Below are 21,220 nucleotides of genomic sequence, written 5' to 3' on the forward strand. Positions count from 1 at the left end.
AGCAGGTCCTGGAGAGCAAGCATGCAAATGGATTCTAAGTAAATTAGCCAGCAAGACTAAATTTAAGTTTGGATCAGGCCCACAAGAGTGTTCACATATGCCTCAGGATTTAATGTGTTAGCCTGAGCACCTATAATAGCTGATAGAAGTCCTGAGTCAGTAAAGGCCTACAGTCAAGGAGCAGTAATGCTGGAATTCATGCTTCCCACTATGGAAGTAAGAGATCTAAGCTTCAGAGAAACAAGAACTTTGAAGTGGATCTGATGTATGTGATGCAACTTGGTCAGCCATTTCCTGAAAACCTTTGGGAGAGCCAAGAAGGCATTTCCTTTGCCAAAACTAAAAGTATGTATTGATGAGGGGGATACAAACTAGAAGCAGTAAACACACTTGATATTTAATATGACACATGCCTATCAGAGGTGAGAGGGAAATCCTCCAAAAGGCCAGGTGTCTGCTGCACTGCTAAAGTTTCAGAAGAATTAAATCTGGAATGGCATTATGAAGAAACAGATACACACCATGGGTGCCTTTGGATTTTCATGGCAAAATGTATTTGGGTGGGGACGTTTGGTTCTGCCAAGATGGAGTAGTCCAGTCCTTCCAGGTCCTTCCTCTTACAATTAAAACACAATAAACTGGCCTAAACACAACGAACATGAATAGGAAGGCTCGGAGAAACAGAAGGAATGTGGACAGCTTATCGACCCTGGGAAGCAACACAGCAGTGGTGAGTTCCCTAGGTTTTCTTACTGCCTTCCATATAGCCAGATAGGATGCTTGGAGAAACCCAGAACCACCAATAGGCACAGGCAAAAACAATGATCTTCAAGAAAAGCCTCTTCCCCCTTGCCAAAGAACCAGGACAGAGACATCTGTAGAGGCAAAGTAAGTAGTTGCTTCATGCTCTATGAGGGAATAGAAAATGATAGCTAAAGGTACAAGGTTTCTTGAAGGGTGAGAAAAATGGACTGTAGTGCTGGCTGTACATATCCATGAATATATAAAAACTGCTGAACTGTATAAACAGGTGAATTGTATGGTATGTGAATCATCTCATTAAAGCTGTTTGAAAAATAAAAGTACTGAAAGAAGAAATAGACAAAGCCATAATTAGAGTGGATACTTCAAAATCCCACTCAGCAACTGACAGAACTACTAGACAGAAAATCAGCAAAAGTACAGAAAAACTAAACAACTCAATTGAACCAAAGAATCTAATTGACATATATAGAACACTTCACTGAACAACAGCAGAATACACTCCCCCCCCGCCCCCCCCCCCCCCCGCAAAAATGTTCATGGGAACATTCACCAGAATAGACTGTATCCTTGGCTCTAAAACATATTTCAACAAATTGGAAAGAATTGAAATGATACAGAGGATGCATGTGGTTTCATCTCTGATAAAGAGCCTAGAAGTTATTACTCTTGGCTGTACAAGAACTGAAAATCAAGAACTTTTCTTCCAGCCACCAGAGAATTAAGGATGTAGGACAAAGAGCAACCTCAAAGTCTAGAGAGACAGGTCAATCTGGAGAGTCACAGCTGAGATTTGCTCACCTGGACAGAAGGTTCTAGAACTGCCAGAGGCTGAGTATAGGCTAGCCTGAGAGTTAGACAGTCCTGGGGCTGCAATCTTAGCATTGTCCCACACATTCTTGGGTTTTTACCTACAGAAATGCTATAGGCTGTCATGGTAAAAAAATTTTTTTAAAAATTTCCTTGCCACTCAGTCAGAAAGAGGAAAGAAGTAGTTATTGTGTGACATGCCCAGAGCATTGTCCAGAACAAAGGACTGCTGCTCTCCAGAGGAAAAGAGTTTATCAGAGCTTTATCCCAGCTGGAGAAGGGCATTGTTCCCACTCCAGACCCCTCTAGCCTATCCATATCACCTAAGTGGGGAAAGCAAACTATGAGACAGGAGAGAGACTTGTGAAAGTCACAGCCCAGACACAGGCCCATTAAGACACCGAGATATAATAAAATTTCAGAATGCTTCCCTCCCTCACACATTAGCACCCAAGTAACTGGTTCCTAGCATAACAACAGTGGATTACAGATAAAACAACGAGATGCTAACTCTCTGAGGTGGAGTACATAGGATGGAGCCCAAAGTCAAGCAAGGAGACTAAAACAATGACACTAAAGGGATTTGCATTTGAAGCCTCTGGCACCTACACCTACAGCAAATATGGGACAGAGCCCAACTCCTAGCCTGATTAACATAAAATTTCACACTAAATGACTATTTGCCTCAATTCTTTTTACCTAATACAACATGTCTTGACTTTCAACAAAAAAAAAAATTACAGATATGACATGAAGCAAGAAAAAGCACATGTTGAAGAGACTTCAGAACCAGAGCCAGATAGGACACAGATGTTGGTATTACCAGACAGAGAATGTTGAAAGGTAGAACAGAAAATCCAAGATCTGTGGGATAATTTCTAAAGGTGCAACATATATATAATTACAATACTAGAAGAAGAAAGAGAGAAAAGAAATTTGAAGTAGTAATGGTGAAGAACTTAATAAAATTAGTAACAGATCCAGTAGCATAACAGCACCAAGCAGAATATCAAAAACAAAACAACCCCAAAACAACACATAGCCATATCATATTCAAACTAGAAAAAAAAAGAAAAAGGACATTTTCAAAAAAGCAGAGGAGGAAAAAAAAAAAACCCTTACATATAGAAGAACAAGTATATGTACTACAGTGGACTTATTAGAAACCATGCAAGCAAGAAAAGAGCAGAGTAAAAGTGCTCAAAGGAAAAAAAAATCACTAACTTAGAACTCTATACCCAGTAAAATTATCCTTACCTATAGAAGAACAAGCATATGAACTACAGTGGACTTACTTCATGCAAGCAAGAAAAGAGAATATTTTGTGTGGACAAAGAAAAAAAAATCACTTTGAATTCTATACCCAGTAAAATTATCCTCCAGAAGTAAAGGAGCATAAAGACTTTTCCAGAGCAACTGATAAGAGGAAAATTCACTGCCAGGCAGACTTGCCCTGCAAGAAAGATTGGAAGTTCTTCAGTGAGAAGGAAAATGATATAGGTCAGAAACTCAGATCTAAAAAAACCAGGAAGCCTGCTGGAGAAGGAATAAATAAAAGTAAAGTACTTTATTTTTCAAATTTTCAATTGATCTAAAACATAACTTGTCTAAAGTAATAAGGGTAGCAATGTATAGTATGAGTGCCACAGATGGATTGTGACATGAATGACAGCAATTTCATAAAGGATGATAGGGAGGAATGCAGAATGTTCTGTTACAAGACACCTCTACTACACATTCAGTAATATAGTGTCCTTTGAAGATGGGCTTTAGTGAAAAAATGTATTTTGCAAACTCTAAGGAAACCACTATACATTTTTTTAAAAGGAGTATAATTGTTGGTATGCTAAAAGAGGAGATAAAACGGAATCATGTAAAATACTCAATTAAAACCAGAGTAGGCAGAAAGGAGGGGGCAGGAGAAATGAAGAACAAATATAAAAATAGAAAACAATTATAAACATAGTAGATATTAATCCAGCTAAATCAAATTCACTTTAAATCTGAATTGTTTAAATATACCAATTAAAAGACAGACTATATTAGTGGATGAAAAAACAAGACCCAGCTATATACTATGTACAAGAAACCCACTTTAAACATATAGATGTGAACAAGTGAAGAGTAAAGGGAGGGGGAAAGATAAAGAATGTTAACATTAATCAAAAGAAAGATGGAATAACAAATCAATTTCAGATGAAGTAGACTTCAGGACAAGGGAAAGTATCAGAAATAAGGAGGGGCATGACATCATGATATGGGTGTTAATTCTCCAAAAAGACAAAACAATGTGAAATGTGTGAACCTAATAACAGAACATCAAAACTTTTGGGGCACGAAATGATAGGACTGTAAGAAGAACAGACAAACCCACTATTAGAGCTGTAGATTTCAACACCTCTCTTTAAGTAACTGATAGATCCAGAAAGCAGAAAATCAGAGAAAATATAATTGAACTCAACAACACCATTAATCAAATGGACCTGACATTTATTGATACTCTCTCCAACAACAGAAAAATACACATTCTTCTCAAGCTTGTGTGTAATATTATTCAGCAAGATAGACCACATTCTAGGATATAAAATCGCACCATAAAAAATTTAAAGGAGGAGAAATCATACAAACTTTGTTCTCAGACCACCGCTGGAATTAAACTAGAGATTCATAATAGAAAGACAGATGGAAAATCCCCAAATATTTGAAAATTAAGCAAGTTCTAAATAAAACATGAGTGAAAGAACAGGTCTCTAGAGAAATTTTTTTTTAAAGATTTTATCTATTTATTCATAGAGAAACAGCTAGAGAGAGAGGCAGAGAGAGAGGCAGAGGGAGAAGCAGGCACCATGCAGGGAGCCCGACGCGGGACTCGATCCCAGGCCTCCAGGATCACGCCCTGGGCCGCAGGTGGCGCTAACCACCAGGGCTTCCCCAGAGAAATTAAAATATTTTGAACTGAGGGGTGCCTGGGTGGCTCAGTTGGTTAAGCATCTTGACTCAATTTCTGCTCGGGTCATGGGATTGAGCCCCATGTGGAGTCTGATTAAGAGTCTCTCTCTCCTTCTGCCTCTGCCTCTCCCCTACCTTGTGCTCTCTCTCTCAAAAAAATAATCTTTAAAAAATATTTTGAAGTGAATGAAAATGAAATACAACTAATCAAAAAATTGTGGTATGCAGCAGAAGCAGTATTAGAAGGAAGCTTGTAGCACATGAAACATATGTATTTGAAAAGAAGAAAGCTCTGAAATCAATAACCTGAGCTTCTATGAAAAAGTCAGAGAATAAAGAATAATTTATGAAGAACAGCCTAAAGTAAGTAAAAAACAAAAAGCATGTTCTCTCTCCATAATGGAATCAAATTAGAAATCCACAACAGAAAGACAACAGGAAAATCTCCAAATATGGAAATAAAAAACAGTTCTTTGACCTTCTCTGACCCATGGGTCAAATGACTACTTTCCCATGGATTAAAGAGGCAGTCTCAAAGGATATAAAAATTTACATAAACTCAATGAAAATGAAAATACAACATATCAAAAATTTTAAGACATAGTAAACTAGTGCTGAGAGAGAAAGTTATAGTATTTAAATGCTTGTTAAAAAGGAAAGGTCTCAAATCAATAATCTGAGCTGCTGTTCCAACCCCCACCCCCCAAAAAGGCAAAGTAAACCCAAAGCAAGCAGAAGGAAGAAATAATAAAGAAATCAATGAAATGAAAAATTTCACTAGGATTAAGGTCAATAAAATTGATACATCTTCAGGAAGACTGGCAGAGATAAACAGAGGGAATACTCTCTTAATATAAGAAATGAAACAGGTGATATCAGTACAGATCCTGAAGCCATTAAAAATATGAGAATAGGGATCCCTGGGTGGCGCAGCAGTTCGGCACCTGCCTTTGGCCCAGGGCGTGATCCTGGAGACCCGGGATCGAATCCCACATCGGGCTCCCGGTGCATGGAGCCTGCTTCTCCCTCTGCCTGTGTGTCTGCCTCTCTCTCTGTGACTATCATAAATTAAAAAAAAAATGTTAAAAAAAATACGAGAATATTGTGAACAACTTCATAGTCATAAATTTGTAAACTGAGAATAGATGAATTCCTTGAAACTATAAATTGCCAACACTCAACCAAGATGAAATATCCAGGCTGAATAATCTTATAACTATTAAAGAAACTGACTTTGTAATTAGAAAAAGAAACTTCCAGGCCCAGATGATTTCACTAGAGAATTCTATTAAACATTTAAAGAAGAGTTAAGAGGAATTTTTACACAATCTCCTGCAGAAAAACAGAAGAGGAGGAACACTTCCCAACTCATAAGGCCAGTATTACTTTGACTCTAAAGCCAATGACGGGATGCCTGGGTAGCTCAGTGGTTGAACGTCTGCCTTTGGCTCAGGGCATGATCCTGGAGTCCTGGGATTGAGTCCCACATTGGGCTTCCTGCATGGAGCCTGCTTCTTCCTCTGCCTGTCTCTGCTTCTCTCTGTGTCTCTCATGAATGTATGAATGAATGAATGAGTGAGTGAATGAATAAAATCTTAAAGAAAAAATAAAGCCAATGACTACCAAAAAACTACAGACTATTTCTCTCATGAACATAGAAACAAAAATCCTCAACAAAGTAATCCTTAACTAAATTAATACAGAAATGTAGAAAAAGAACTATACACCAGGATCAAGTGGGAGCTATTCTGGCTATGTAAGGCTGGTTTAATATTTGAAAATCAATTTCATCCACCATATCAAAAGGTGAGTGAAAAAAATGTGTATGATATCAACGGACTCAGAAAAAGCATCTGAGAAAATACAACATCCATTCATGATAAAAAGTCTCAGCAAACTAGGAATAGAGGGGATCTTTCTCAATTTGATAATTAGAATCTACAAAAAACCGACTGCTGGGACACCTGGGTGGCTCAGCGGCTGAGCATCTGCCTTTGGCTCGGGGTGTGATCCCAGAGTCCCAGGATTGAGTCCTACATTGGGCTTCCTAAATGGAGCCTGCTTCTCTCTCTGCCTGTGTCTCTGCCTCTCTGTGTGTCTCTCATAAATAAATAAATAAAATCTTAAAAAAAAAAAAAAAAACCAACCCAACTGCTAACATCACACTTTACAGTAATGTCTACTATTATCACCTTAAGCAACATAGTACTTGAAGTTTTAACCACCGCAATAAGGCAAGAAAAAAATAAAATGCATACAAAATGGAAAGGGGAGAAGTAAAACAATTTCTACCTTCAGATGGCATGATATGATTGTATACATAGAAAATGCAAAGGATCTACAAAAAATACTCCTATACTCTTAAGCAAGTTCACCAAGGTTGCAGGCATGTTACATCACAACACAAAAATAAATCACATTTCCACATACTAATAATGAACACATGGAAACTGGAATTTAAAAATATAATATCATTTATAGACACAAAGAAAGTAAAATATTAGGGTATAAATTTAACAAAACACTAAGGGATCTGAATGCTGAAAATCAGCAAATACTGATGAGAGAAATAAGAGTACCTAAATAAATGAAGAGTCACAGTATTCATACACTGGCAGCAAAGATGTTAATTCTCTCCAAGTTGATCTATAGATTGAATGCAGTTATTTTCAAAATCCAGTATAAGGGTCTTGTTTTGAGAAAAAGATAAGCCTATGGAAATTTATATGGAAATCCAAAGGCCCTAGAATAGTTAATACAATCTGGAAAGGTAAGAATAAAGAAATATCCCTTTTTCTGATAGTAAGGCCTAATATATAACTACAGAATCAACATAGTTTGGCATTGACAGAGAGATAGACACAGATCAATGGAACAGAATAGGGAACATCTTTATGGCCTTGGGGTAGGTAAAGATCACTTAGGACACAAAAAGCACTAACTATGAAATTAAAATGGATAAATTTGACCCCATCAAAATTAAAGCCTTCTGCTTTGCAAATTACACTCATAAGAAGATGAAATCACTTTTAAGATGTTCTCAATTCAGGAAACTATATAAATTTTAAGCTATTAGATACTTTGTATTACCTTAATTTAGAAAAAAAAAAGTTGGTTGGAACCCTATTTCAGATAATTTGCTACACCAGAATGTATATATTTGTATATATCACAACTGAAATGAAGATCAGATACAAAATGATCTTAAATGATAAGTGGATTTTTTGAGGATCACCTAACTAAACTCTCCCTGTTTTTTCTTAACTATGTTACATAGAAGCAATACATTTCATGGCACTGAATTTTTAAAAATAAAGGTTCTAAGCAAAAGAATCCAACTCTATAAAGATGTGGAATTTTTCTAACTTCCTGAAGCATAATGCCCATTGGCATCATTAAGTTCTTACGATGGAAGAGGGATGAAGAGGGTAGGGTGGGTAACCTGGAGGTGTCATATTTGTGCTACAAAAAAAAAAAAAATCCCAACTCTATATACTTACTTTTGGGAGATTCATCTAAAAACATATTGTATCGGCCTTAAGAATGAATTTGTGCTGGTTTGATCCTTTAAAATTCCAGAACTGTGGCACCAGAGATGTGATAGGGGAGAAATTCTGAGCTAAGCAATAAACTTTATAGTTAGGAAAAAAAAGATGCTAGTAAATTCTACAAAGAACATCAGATATGACATTTGTTGCTTTAGAATCTTGAACTTATTTATAGACGAGGCAGGAAAAAGAGCATTTCAGCTTAGTTTTAAAATACAGAAATACCACTATTCTTAAAAAAAAAAATCACAATGTGGTTGGCACATACTGGAGCCCAAAAAATCATAAGAAATATGGTATTTTCTTTGCAAACGTGTTTCCTGATTAGGAACAAAAAGCATAGCCTTGACTCATACAGAAATTCAAGCCAGAAGAAAAATATTTATTAGACAGAATTGATCGGATGATATCCTAAGCCTGTGCACATATTAAGGGAGAATCATCTCATGACACATTTACATTTGTTGCACTTCTGTTAACAATGCTTGTTACAAAAAAAACAAAAAACAAAAAACAAAAAAAAACAATGCTTGTTACATATACAAAACTGCTTGTTACATTTATGTTAACAGTGACTGTCTCTCATGGGAAGAACCTATGTGCAGAATAAGGGGCTTACATACTACATACTGGTATCTATATTTGATCGGTCCATGCCCTAGATTGTTAGGGGTGAAATATGTATGGGGAAAGATGGATCAGCTGGTTTGGTTACAGCTGAATCCCCAATACCTAGTACTGAGTTTGGCACATAGCAGATGGTCAGTACGTTAACTGCTGAGTGATACAAGGATAAAACAGTTACGAACAATTTACTTAGGTGAAGAACATTTTACCTATGCAAACTTACATAAGTCACCTTAAGAGTGTGCCAATGAATACACTGCTGCTGGAAGGAAAAAAAATCCCAAACACAAGTAAGCAAATAATGTCAGTATTACTGATGTTAATTGTTTCACAGAAGAAAGTAATGGTCATAAAAAGCAAGGGTATAGAAATGAGAAACATCTTATTAAGTGATCTGACCAGATAAGAATCAGAAGAGATTATTTACAGATAAAATCCTTATCCCTAAGATAAAGAAGGGAGGTGGGATCCCTGGGTGGCCCAGCGGTTTGGCGCCTGCCTTTGGCCCAGGGCGCGATCCTGGAGACCCGGGATCGAATCCCACGTCAGGCTCCCGGTGCATGGAGCCTGCTTCTCCCTCTGCCTGTGTCTCTGCCTCTCTCTCTCTCTCTGTATGACTATCATAAATTTAAAAAAAAAAAAAATTAAAAAAAAAAAAAGAAGGGAGGAGTACTAAGTTGTTCTGAAAGATGTTGGGAAGCCTTAAGTCAAAGAATTCTGCATGCCTCTAGCAAACAGACCTCTGTCCTAAGGCAGTCACCCAGACATCTGGCTGTGTCATGGAATCACTCTGGCCTCAAAGAGCTGAGTGATTTCCTGAAGAAAGCCAAACTCTAACTCTGAGCTCAAAAGCAGCTGAGAAGCCATAGTGTCATTACCTACATGATTGTGAGGCACATTCACTGCATATCTGTTGACTGGACAGATTAATAAACGAGTGGATAAGTTATTCTGAGCTCTTTGGAAGGAACTCCAATGGCATTTTTTAACAGGAATAGGAAAAAAAGTTCTAAAACCCACATGGAAGCAACAAAAGATCCCAAATAGCCAAACAAATCTTGAGGCAGAACAAAGCTTGGAGGAATCTCACTTCCTTCCTGACTTCAAATGTTTTACAAACCTTCAGTAATCAAAACAGTATGGTACTGGCATAGAGACAGATATACAGACAAATGGAACAGGACAGAGAGCCTAGAAATAAACCACACATACGCTGTCAACTGACCTTCCACAAAGAAGCCAAGAACACAAATGGAGAAAGGGCAGTCTCTTCAACAAATGGTTGAAAACTGAAAATCCAGATGCAAAAGAATTAAACTGGACTTTTATCCAACACCATACACAAAAAGACCAACTCAAAATGGATCAAAGACTTATTTGTAAGATCAGAAAGTATAAAACTCCTAGAGGAAAACATAGGGGGAAATCTTCTTGACAATTGGCAATGATTCTTGGATATGACGACCAAAAGCACAGCAACAAAAGCAAAAATAGGCAAATGGGACTAGATCAAACTAAAAAGCTTCTGCACAGAATAAACCACAATTAACAAAAGGAAAAAGCAACTTATAAAACAGGAACAAATATTTGAGAATCCCATATTTGATAATGGGTAAATATTTAAAATATAAGGAACTCCTATAACTCAATAGCAAAAAAAGTCTGATTTAAAAATGGGCAAAGCACTTACACAAACATTCTCCAAAGACACACAAATGCCAACATGTATATGAAAAAGTACTCAACATCACTAATCATCAGGGACATACCAATCAAGACCACAATGAGATCCTATCTCATACCTGTAGGATGGTTATTATAAACAAATAAAAAAACAAACAAAAAAGCCAACCAAACAAAAAATAACAAGTGTTGGAAAAGATGTAGAGAAATTGGAATAATTGTGTACTCTTGATAGGAATGTAAAGTGGTACAGTGCCTATGGAAAACAGTATGGCAGTTCCTCAAAAAATTAAAGTAGAGCTGTCATATAATAAATCCCACTTCTGGGTACATAACCTAAAGAATTGAAATCAGAGTCTCAAAGAAATACCTGCATACCCATGTTCATTACAGAATTATTCACAATATCCAAGATAGAAAAACAACTTGTGTCCATTGATGGATGAGTGTATAAAGACAATGTTGTATAAATATACAATGGACTATTATTTAGACTTAAAAAAGAAGGATGTCCTGGCATATGCAACATGGACAAACGTGGAGGAGATTATGCTAAGTGAAATAAGTCAGCCACAGAAGGACAGGATTTCACTTGTATGAGGTATCTAAAAAAGTAAAACTCATAGAAGCAGAGAGTAGAATGGTGGTTGCCAAGGGCTAGGGGGGAAGAAAAAATGGGAGTAGTTGTTCAGTTTTAGTCATGTACACTGAACAAATTCTGAGGTGCTGCTGTGGAATGTAGTACCTATAGTTAAATAATATTATATTGTGCACTTAAACATTTGTTAGGAGAATAGATCTCCTGTTTAAATTCTCTTACCACAATTAAAAAAAAAAAAAGAAATAGGGAGAATACCAATAATCTGAATCAATGGATCCTTAGTTAAGAAGTGGATTTAGAGAGAGTCCACTTTAATCTAAAGTATTACCAGTGGTCATTTCTGGTGGTAGTATTTCCATTTGAAATAGTTTCCTTTTGCAGAATCGTATTTTCTAATTTTGCTTCAATGATAATGTATGAATTGAATAGATATGCTTTGTCACTCCCCCAAAATAAAAATAAAACCATTAGTCTACTAATGTTTTAACAATTAAACATATTTTTAATTTCTAAAGCAATTCCAGTTTTTTATAAAAATTCAGTACTACTCAAACGAAATCACTGTTACGTTGAAAGCACTGTTTTACCATGTATAGTGGTACCCGTATTTGACAAACATTGGATCATGCTATGCAACCTGCTTAAAAAAAATTTTTTTTAAGAGAGAAAGGTGGTGCAGAGGCAGAGGGAGAGAGAGAGAATCTTAAGTAGGCTCCATGCCCAGTGCAGAGCCTGACACAGGGCTCAGTGTCACAACCCTGAGATCATGACTTGAGCCAAAATCAAGACTTGGACGTTTAACTGAGCCCCTCAGGCACCCCTAAAAATATTTTTAACTAAACTTAAAATTTTTTGCCGAAGAATCTTTTCTTTTTTTAACCCACATAAAGTTTTAAATAAAGGGTTTTTTAAAAATCCCCCCCCGTCTCTCTCTCTATATATATTCAAATCGTTGGTTTTGTGTATTTGTAAAAATATATTGTCACAATATGCAAATGATTCTATAGTATACAGAATTGAAAATTAAAGTCCCTCCTGACTATCCTACAACCCCACATTCCTCTCTCCCAAGATAACCACAGATAAGAGCTAGATGTACATCCTGCACATATGCATGTATTTCTGAGGTATCTTGTTCAGAATATTAGTGTATCCATTTTGTGTTTATGAGTACCACTCCAAAATTTCTTCATGCTATATGGTGATTCAATTAGTAGCTAATTGGTGAATCACTATGGTGATTCATAGTGTCTGAAACACAGATTTGAAGCAAGACTGCTAGGGTTCAAATTCCAGCTCTGCTATGAGACCTTGGCCCAGGTTCTAATATTCCTATGCCTCAGTCCCACCTCCTTCCACCCTCTATAAAATGGAGACTATATTAGGTTGAACCACATGTAAGTGCCAAGGCACATGATTGCTATGATTCAGTCTTGTTTTAAAATTCTTTAATTTTAAGTTTTTTTTTTTTTTTTTAAATAATTCAATCTAGTAACAGACCTGTCTTATAGTGCTTGGAGAGGAAATACAGTTCAGCTTCCAAGCTGGATCTCCTGACCCCTAAAAACCAGTACGTTCTTTCTATTCCAGCCTTCGGCCTCCCTGCACAAAAGCAGAGATGTCACCATACCAATACCTGTACACTGTAATATCTGTTACAGATAATCCTTAACCCAGTGATATTGGAAGAACCAGTGAGATTCTGGGCCATTTGTAGTTCCTGTCCCAAAACACCTTGGTGATTAAATGAAACCTTCTGAATGCCAAGATGATTACTTTTAGGTATCAACTTGGGTAGGCCAAGGTGCTCAGCTCTTTGGTCAAACACCAATCTAGATGCTGCTGTAAAAGTATTTTTTAGATGCGATTAACATTTAATCAGTAGACTTTGAATAAAGCAGATTACTCTCCATGATGTGGGTAGGCATCATCTAATCAGTTGAAGGCCTTAAGGACAGAGCAAAGAAATAGAAAGACTTTTCTTTAAGACAGTGACCTGCTTGAGTTTCAAGTCTATACCCTGCAGAATTTGGACTCAGTTCCTAAATTTCCAACCTGTCAGTTTGCCCTATGGTTTTGGACTTGCCAACTCCTGCAATTGTGTGAATTAATTCCTTAAAATCAATCAATCTCTGTCTATATATGCAGATATAGGTATAGGTTCTGTTTTTCCGGACAACCCTTAACTAATACAGATATAGCTACTGGAAGCGAGAAGCTGCCATAACAAATACTTAAAAATTTAGGAGTGGCTTTGAAATTGGGTAACAGAGGTTGGAAGAGTTCTGAGCTGCATGGTAGACAAAGCCTAGAGTGCCTTGAAAAAACTGTTGGTAAAACACAGACATTAGAGGGTACTGGATGAGGCTCACTAAGGAAAGAGGGTGCTGTAGAGAGAGCTCCTACTGTCTTAGAGAACACATACATCGTTATCATCAGAATGCTGCTAGGAAGATGAGCATTGAAGGTATGTTTGCTGAGGTTTGGATAAAAGGGGAGAATATGTTATGAGAAACTTGCAGAAAGGTGACCCTTTTATAAAGCACACAGAACTTGGCAGAACTGTATTCTGCTGGATGGAAAGCAGAACTTATAAGCAATGAACCTGGATGTGTAGCTGAGGGGATTTCTAAGCAAAGGGTTGAAGGCATGGCCTGGTTTCTACTTGCTGCTTACAGTAAGATGGTAGAAGAGGGAGCTAAGTGGAGGACACTGTTAGGCAAAAAGGAACCAGAACTTGAAGTTCTGAAAAATTCTCAGCCTATCCATATTATAACTAATGAGAAAGCTTGCTCTGGAGATAACACCAAGGGACAACTGTTTATACAATCAGTCATTTCAGCAGAAATGCTGACAGCTTGCACTTAAGGGGACAGGGATGGGACACAATGAGGAAAGGCTGTCAGGCTTCTGGAATTCTCCTGGCAAAAAAGAGGCAAGAGAGCAATTGAGGGAAGGGAGGAATGACCAAAGGGGATGGAGCAACTTTCTTGATTTTAGAGGGCAGGGCCCCACCCAGGGCTGAGGGGGTGGGGCCTACACTGTGGTGGGCCCAAAGGACAGAGTATTAGCCAAAAGATTATTCTCAAGCCTTAAAATCTAATGCGATTCTAGGTTCTGGACATATTTGGAACTCATTACCTTTTTCCTTCCCAATATTCTCCCTTTTGCCATAGGAAGGTCTATCCTATGTTTGTTCAAACATTACATACTGGAGCACATAACTTGGTTCATAACTGGAGTTGAGTCCTGCCCTAGGAGGAATTATATCCGAGTTTGATCCATACCCGATTTAGATATTTAATATAAGATTTTGAACTTACAAGTTGATGTTGGAATGGGTTAGGATTTTGGGGGTGTTGGGATGGGATGAATTTATTTTGCATTTTTGGACCAGATTGTTAGGAGCTGAACTGTACTCTCCCAAACTCCCATGTTGAAGCCCTAACCTCCAACGTGATGGTACTTGGAGTTGGGGACTTCTGGAGATAATTAGGTATAGATGAGGTCATGAGGACAGGGCCCTTGTAATGGGACTCATACCCTTATAAAAAGAAGAGACACCAGAAAGCTGGTGTGTGTGCGCCCACACTCTCTCTGCCATGTTGAGGCAGCAAAAAAGTGGCCACCTGCAAACCAAGAAAAGAGCTCTCACCACATGAACCCTGATTTCAGATTTCCAGCGGCAGAACTGCGAGGAATAAATTTCTGTTGTTTAAGCCAGTGAGTTATGGTATTTTGTTATGGTAGTCTGAGCAGAGTATACAGTGACATTATTTGGAAACAGGATCACTGCAGGGATAATTAGGTAAGTGAAGATGAGTCAGTAGGATGGGCCCTAATGCAGTATCATTGATGTCCTTATAAAGGGGGGGGCAGGCTTAGACACTGAGACAGAGAGAGAAGATGATGTGAAGACACAGGGAGAAGACAGCCATCTCCAAGCCAAGGAGAAAGGCTTGGAACAGACCCTTCCCTCAACAGCCCTCAGAAAAAATCGGCCCTGCTGACATCCTGATTTCAGACTTCTGGCCTCCGGAACTGTGAGACAATAGATACCCTATATTTAAGTCACCCAGTTTTGTGGCATTTTGTTGTGGCATTCCTAGCAAACGAATACATACTTCTGAGAAACTTTCAGTAGCCTGATTTCCTAATGGGAAATATAGAATTTGTGTAAGTCATGACTGTGTGGGGAATAATAAATAACCCTCTATGTTGCTGTTCTCCATTTTAATAAATGAACATAAATAAGTTTGGGGAATGAAAATTTGCTATGAGCATAAGGATTCACAGTCATGAATACACTAGTCATTCTTCTCTGTTATAGATATATGAAGGTTTGGGTATCGCTTATGCAAAATACCATAATTTCTTTTTACTGCACTCTATTAAATTTAAGTTGAAACGAACACTTGTATGGGACTTGGTATTTTAGAAGAATATCCAATATGTTCTTTTAAAATAATGCCAGATGTCCATATTAATTTAGATATTGGCTGATACATAAAATACAATTATTTTATGGCAAGCAATGCAAACTGACCTGAATATATTATAAAACTTAAAAATATTATAGAGACCTGAGTTTATGATATTAAAAATATTGATTTTATTTTCAGCAGTAAGCTACTGAATTCAAGTATTTGGTTTTTAGTTACAAAAGAAAGTACTTTAAAGACTATGATAGAAACTGAAGTCAATGCTTTTAATACAATCTCCATAGCAACACGGGAAGGAGCAAAGTCTGGTGGACCAAATGAAAGCCACAAACTCTCAATTTCAACCCTAGCATTAACTCACCACAGAAGGCCATGTTTATATCTTGGCATTTCATCTGTGCTATAAACACAGGCACTTCTGGCTTTGCTCAACAAACGGGCATTGCCTAAATCCTATGTACTGAATATACTCATTTTATTAAGCTCATACTATTATATTTATGTTCTGAAACAATATAAGATTATTCATACTGAATTTTTAGGTTGTAGCAGAGAAGTAAGTAATAGTAAATAAAATACTTAAATACTGAATACATTTCCCAAATTTCACATAAAGATAACACAAAAATGACTTCATTTGAAGTATCTACTTTATTTTCAGAAATTAATTACCATGATAAAAAGAGTGTTTATCTTTTTGAATAGGTATTCAGAATGTTATCAGCTACTGACAGAGTATCCTGACCATACGGAATTGTTTTCATTTTCATATTTTCAGTAAGAAAAATGTCTTCTACAGAAAATTGTACAATAATCCATAAGGGTTTCACTATAGTTTAATGAATTAGTTAAAATTATCTCTGATGGTATTTTACTAATACGAAGAGCATTTGCTAAAAACACATACATCCACACAAGAAACTTTAAAGTCTCTGAGCTTAAGAAAAAAAGATTAAAATAGTTAACATTTGCTTAGTATTACATTGCTAGGCTCTTTCCATGAATGATCTCATTTGCTTCACAATGACCTTATTAAGCAGATATTATTATTATGCTCACTTTATTAATGAAAGGCTGAGGCTCAGAGATGTTAAGTGCTTTGCCCATGGTTTTCTGGTCCAAGCCCGTGCACCTGACTGCTATGCACTGGGGCTCTCCTCGACTCTGCCTATTTCATGTCAATTTTATTCATGTAGTAATACACTCAGACTCTGACTCAGTCCTTTTAACTCTAATCTAAATGGAATGCCGCCACTACATTTGATGATGTGGTCATCTTGGACTGGAAGTCACTCATTTAGAAAGGTTTAGAAGAAAGGCTTCTTGTGGGCAGGCGCAACAAAACAGGACACATTAAAAATACAGAGAGTGAAAACAGATACTGAAAAGTATAACACAACAGGATCATTCAGGGTTGGAAAAAGATCAATGTAGTTTTGCAAGGGAGTGGTTAGAGAGATAGTAGAGGGAACTACTGTTTGTTGGACACCCATTATATGTCAGGGTTTCACCTTCATCATGTGCCAATCCTCATGATGCCCTCGCCTCCCCAGCAGGCTGTTCTAATCCCATTCTGAGACTAGGAGAGGTCCAGTAACCCGTCCAGGCTCCCTTCTCATTCTATAAAAATGCTTATAAAGGAAACGCTCTTGGCACTGAATAGGAATAACAAGTTATCTGAAAAAGTTACTAACCCAAAATATCATTTGATGAATAAGTGAGGTGTTACAGAGTTTGCTGTGTTTTTTTTAACTTTGAAAAATGTGAACTTAGAAAATCCTAAATGTAGAATATCTATATGCTGAGGTTGTGCTAATGGGGATTTTTCATTTGATGTCCTAATTTTAATTGTCTAGTTTTCTTTTTTTAAACTACCAGGATAGGGGTTTTTACTTGGTGAACATTCTTAGCAAATTCAAGGCACTGTGCCAAGAAATAGAGTGGCAAGAGAATGGCATTTGGAAGTGTTAGAAATTCAAAACAGAAACACACATACACATGCACATACACACAAGTGTGTGTGCACGATGTTGAGCCATGCACTTTCAGTTAGCAGTGCCAATTAAATAGAAGGGCTGGGCTGGTCCCATTATATAACAAATATTTTGTTCTTACATTCCTTATTGCCTAAAGACCATTGTGAATAGGGAATAGCAGGAAAACGCTCCTACAAAGAATAAGCTACTCTAAATAATACATACAATAAAACTGTTCTGTATACAACCAAAAAAGTAATAAAGGGAAGTCCAGTTTTCTTGTGATGCTGAAAATGTGCTTTTGTTTCATTCAGCTGTATCTCAGGAAGCACTCTATGCACCTTTAGAGCTGATGACTTAACAATACTTCCACGCATGGCCTCCACCCCTTGCCCAGGTGTAAGCCCTGGTGCCCACTTAGGCATGATTACCCCTGGTGCAGCCCTGCCATCGGCGTCTCTCTCAAGGGAAAGAGCTTGGGGTAGACAATCGTAAACATGGGCTCACTACACCGGTGACAGTGCCCCAGGGGGCAGTGCAGCAGCTCCAGGAGACTTCTGGGTAACGAGATTGGAGACAGAAAGTTCAAATCTGGAACACAAGAGAAAATCATGCATGAATTTAAAAAACCAGATTTCTTTAAGCTAGATTTAAGACATGTTTCTTTGTTACTAAGTCAGTTCAGTAAGTTAAAAAGTATCGCATGTTGAAAATACTGTTATCTGATAGGCACAGAATTATTTGGAAATGAAAGATTTTTTAACCTCTTTGATACTAAGAGAAAAACCAAAATCTACTCTTTTAACAGCAAATAGAAGCTGTCTTGAGGTAGAAGCAAGAAAAGAATAAGACCAAATATTCTTGAAGAACAAAGATAAAAAAGGCATTAATTTACCCAGAGAAGGGTTGTAAAAACTTTCTATGGCAGACTTGAGACTGAAAAAGAACTGGCACCAAAGACTAACACTGACTTTCATTAAATTCTTCCTAAGTCAACTGGATATCTAGCATTACTCAAGTTGAACTATATTTACTGAAAAGAATGAAAATGGGAAACAAAGAAATCAAAGAAAAGAAAAAGAACGAAACAAGCTCTTCCGTGTTTCATTCCTGCAAGCTGTCATTTATAGAGAGGGTGTCTCCTTATCAGTCTAGCCGGAGCTCTACAAAAGAAACACTGAAAGCAAAACATCCCCATGGCCCAGGAATCCTGAACACAAGTGTAGCACTCTGGATTGCCATGGACGGGAAACATCCAAGAGACAGAGAGGGAAACGGTCACGCTACAAATTACTGACTCATCTTTGGGAAGGAAACACAAATTATCTTCTCATCCTTTATATCTATTTGAACTTTATCAATAACCATTTATAAAAACAGAATTTACCCCTAGGCGAATAATTACAGTTGTCTTTTTAGTATTAAAAAAATAACATTGTATGAGACATTCCTAGAGGGTTAATGTTTTTGGATGTTAGATGTTTTTGGATGGAGATGTTTTGGATGGATCTTTATTTTTTTCTAAAGCAAAGACAAAACATTTAGCAGTTTTTAAAGCACTTGGAATGTATCTTATTAAAATTGCCTCCTGCTTTCTTAAAGCATCTCTGAGACACATATCACAATACCCATAAAATCTATGTACCGCCAAATCCTCTCCAAAACAAGAGTTAACGTGCTATGGTAATACTGCCAGGGACTCCTGATATTTCTTTCCCTTTAGGTATGAAATTTCTCAGATGCGAGGAGGCTACTGGCTGAAACCTGCTTCTGCTGGGAGGTCCCCCATTTTGCTTTCAGGATAAGCTTTTGGCATTTTTTCCCCCAACTCAAGGAAGTACATCTGCCAGCATTCTCACTTCCACCAGATATGTTCCCAAACACCAATTTCCTTCATTTAAACCACATGGTTTAACTTTTAACCTCCGTCCTTTATGACTGAAGACTGTATTTGAGTGAACGCTCCTCTGTGTCTGCAGGGGGTGCCGAAGGGAGCAGTGTTGATAAAATACTAAAACTCTGGTTTATTATTTTTTTTAATTAAAAAAAGGCCCCATTGTACAACAATGTGAATGTACTTAATGCCACTAACTGAGCACTTAAAACTGGTTAAAGTAAATTTTACGTTATGTAAGAAATGGACACAATAGGCACAGCATGAAACATAATTTCTAGGTTCACCGGTTAAGAGGCAGAAGGTCCTGTGTACCTTTAAGAAAAGTGTGGTAGGTGTGATGGAGACTCCTCATGGCCAGCTCTTGCAGAGGCAGAACATGATCATTCTCTGTCCCTATGGCCTTCACCTCGGCAGGCAGGAAAACAGTTAGCTGCCCCGATGAGAAAGAAAGCAGCTTTACCTCGGAAACTTGAATGGGAGCCCCACAGCTGCAGAAAGACACATTCACAGTATTATTAGCAAAAAAAAAAAAAAAAAAAAAGGAAAAGAATATATGTGCCAATAAAAATGTGTTAATCAAAATATACATTTAAAATTTTAAGACACTGCCGAATTGCCAGAATTCTTTTCAAAGTGAACAGATGCTAGCCTGGGTTCTTTAATGAAACCTGGCACAGAAATATACACTCATCAATTGGAACTCAGCTATAGCACAGTTACTTCCAGTAAGGACAAACTTTGAAGGAACTTTCCTTTGTGAGACTGACACAATTTGTGCTGGAAGAGCCATTGATCCTCACTGCATTACCCTTTCCAAGTTCATGTCTACTGAAATTTTCAAAATTAAAAGGAAAAAACAGTGCTCTGTTAAGTTACAGCACTTTGGTTTAACCAAATTTTTGTGGTGGGGGAAGCAGCCCCATAAAGCAAATTGATTTTTAATGGTAGAAGATAACTTTATTGGATCCTTCCACAAACTTGTATGGAAATTATTCATGACAAAGCCTATTGACTACACTAAGTTATGTCCTATCCCCCACAGCCACTCATAACTAGAAAGGAGGCAGAGGAGCTCTGTTCCTACAACTGCCAAAACTATGGAATCCAACTTCATCCTATCTCTCATCTGGGACCACCAGATTACCTAAAAGTCTCAAGACTTTACTTCTCTAATGACAAACAGGTGTGAACCAACCTTGGTTCTCCAGATACAATCTGAGGTAAGCTCTCTGTCCTCAACCAGAGACAGGCAATGAAGGAGAGGGCATGGGCTTGGGCTGCAGAAGCTGGCAGCTAATTCCTTTTACCAGAAAATCAGAGCATCCGCTCTATGCCACCCAGTTAAAGAGATTTAAAGAGTATAACAACAAAACAAAAGAAAAGCAAATCCAAACAAGATGACTTTCCTTTGGAAAATGTAAGAGTTACAATATAATTGTTCTAATGTTGGGTCAGAGAAGATAAAGTGACTGTCCAGGGAATTAAGGAAGATTTCCTAGAGGAGACAATATCTGACTCAACTGACATCACTCAACCAATTTCTCCACCCAGCTGAAAAGAAAGAACCTCAGAAGGTCACTCTGAGACACCTTCCTGAGCAAAACCCATATCCAAAAGAGACCCACTGCTTCAAATTTGAACATTATAGTTTGATTTTGCCTTTTCAACAGCATCTCATATTCTGTACCCAGTTCTTTATGTCAACATTGTATTTCTGGGATTCATCTATGTTGCTGCATGTACTACAGTTTACTCATTTTCACTGCTCTGTAGTAGCTGATAGACTGTTTCCAGCATTGGCCTATCATGAAATATTTTTGTGTTATTTGATGCAGATGAGCATACACTTCTGTTAGGTACATATGTAAGATCAGAACAGGCTTATTTATTACAGTAAGGAGAGACAGATGGTGAAAAGGTAAATA

The 21,220-nt window shown here is 37.5% G+C and overlaps 1 protein-coding gene across 5 annotated transcripts in view; it reads right to left on the reverse strand.

Annotated features, from left to right (window-relative positions):
• LRRC28 (leucine rich repeat containing 28) overlaps positions 1-21,220 on the reverse strand; it is a 163,416-nt gene that overhangs the window by 3,435 nt on the left and 138,761 nt on the right. For all 5 annotated transcript variants that reach the window (XM_026001674.2, XM_026001658.2, XM_026001671.2 and 2 more), the window contains 2 exons: positions 19,608-19,783; positions 17,830-17,989 (listed from right to left, as the gene is read on the reverse strand). In XM_026001674.2, the coding sequence (XP_025857459.1) occupies positions 17,830-17,989; positions 19,608-19,783 (336 nt within the window). The remainder of the gene's footprint in view (positions 1-17,829; positions 17,990-19,607; positions 19,784-21,220) is intronic.

This window comes from Vulpes vulpes, chromosome 14 (assembly GCF_048418805.1).
Source record: "Vulpes vulpes isolate BD-2025 chromosome 14, VulVul3, whole genome shotgun sequence".
Classification (NCBI taxonomy): domain Eukaryota; kingdom Metazoa; phylum Chordata; class Mammalia; order Carnivora; family Canidae; genus Vulpes; species Vulpes vulpes.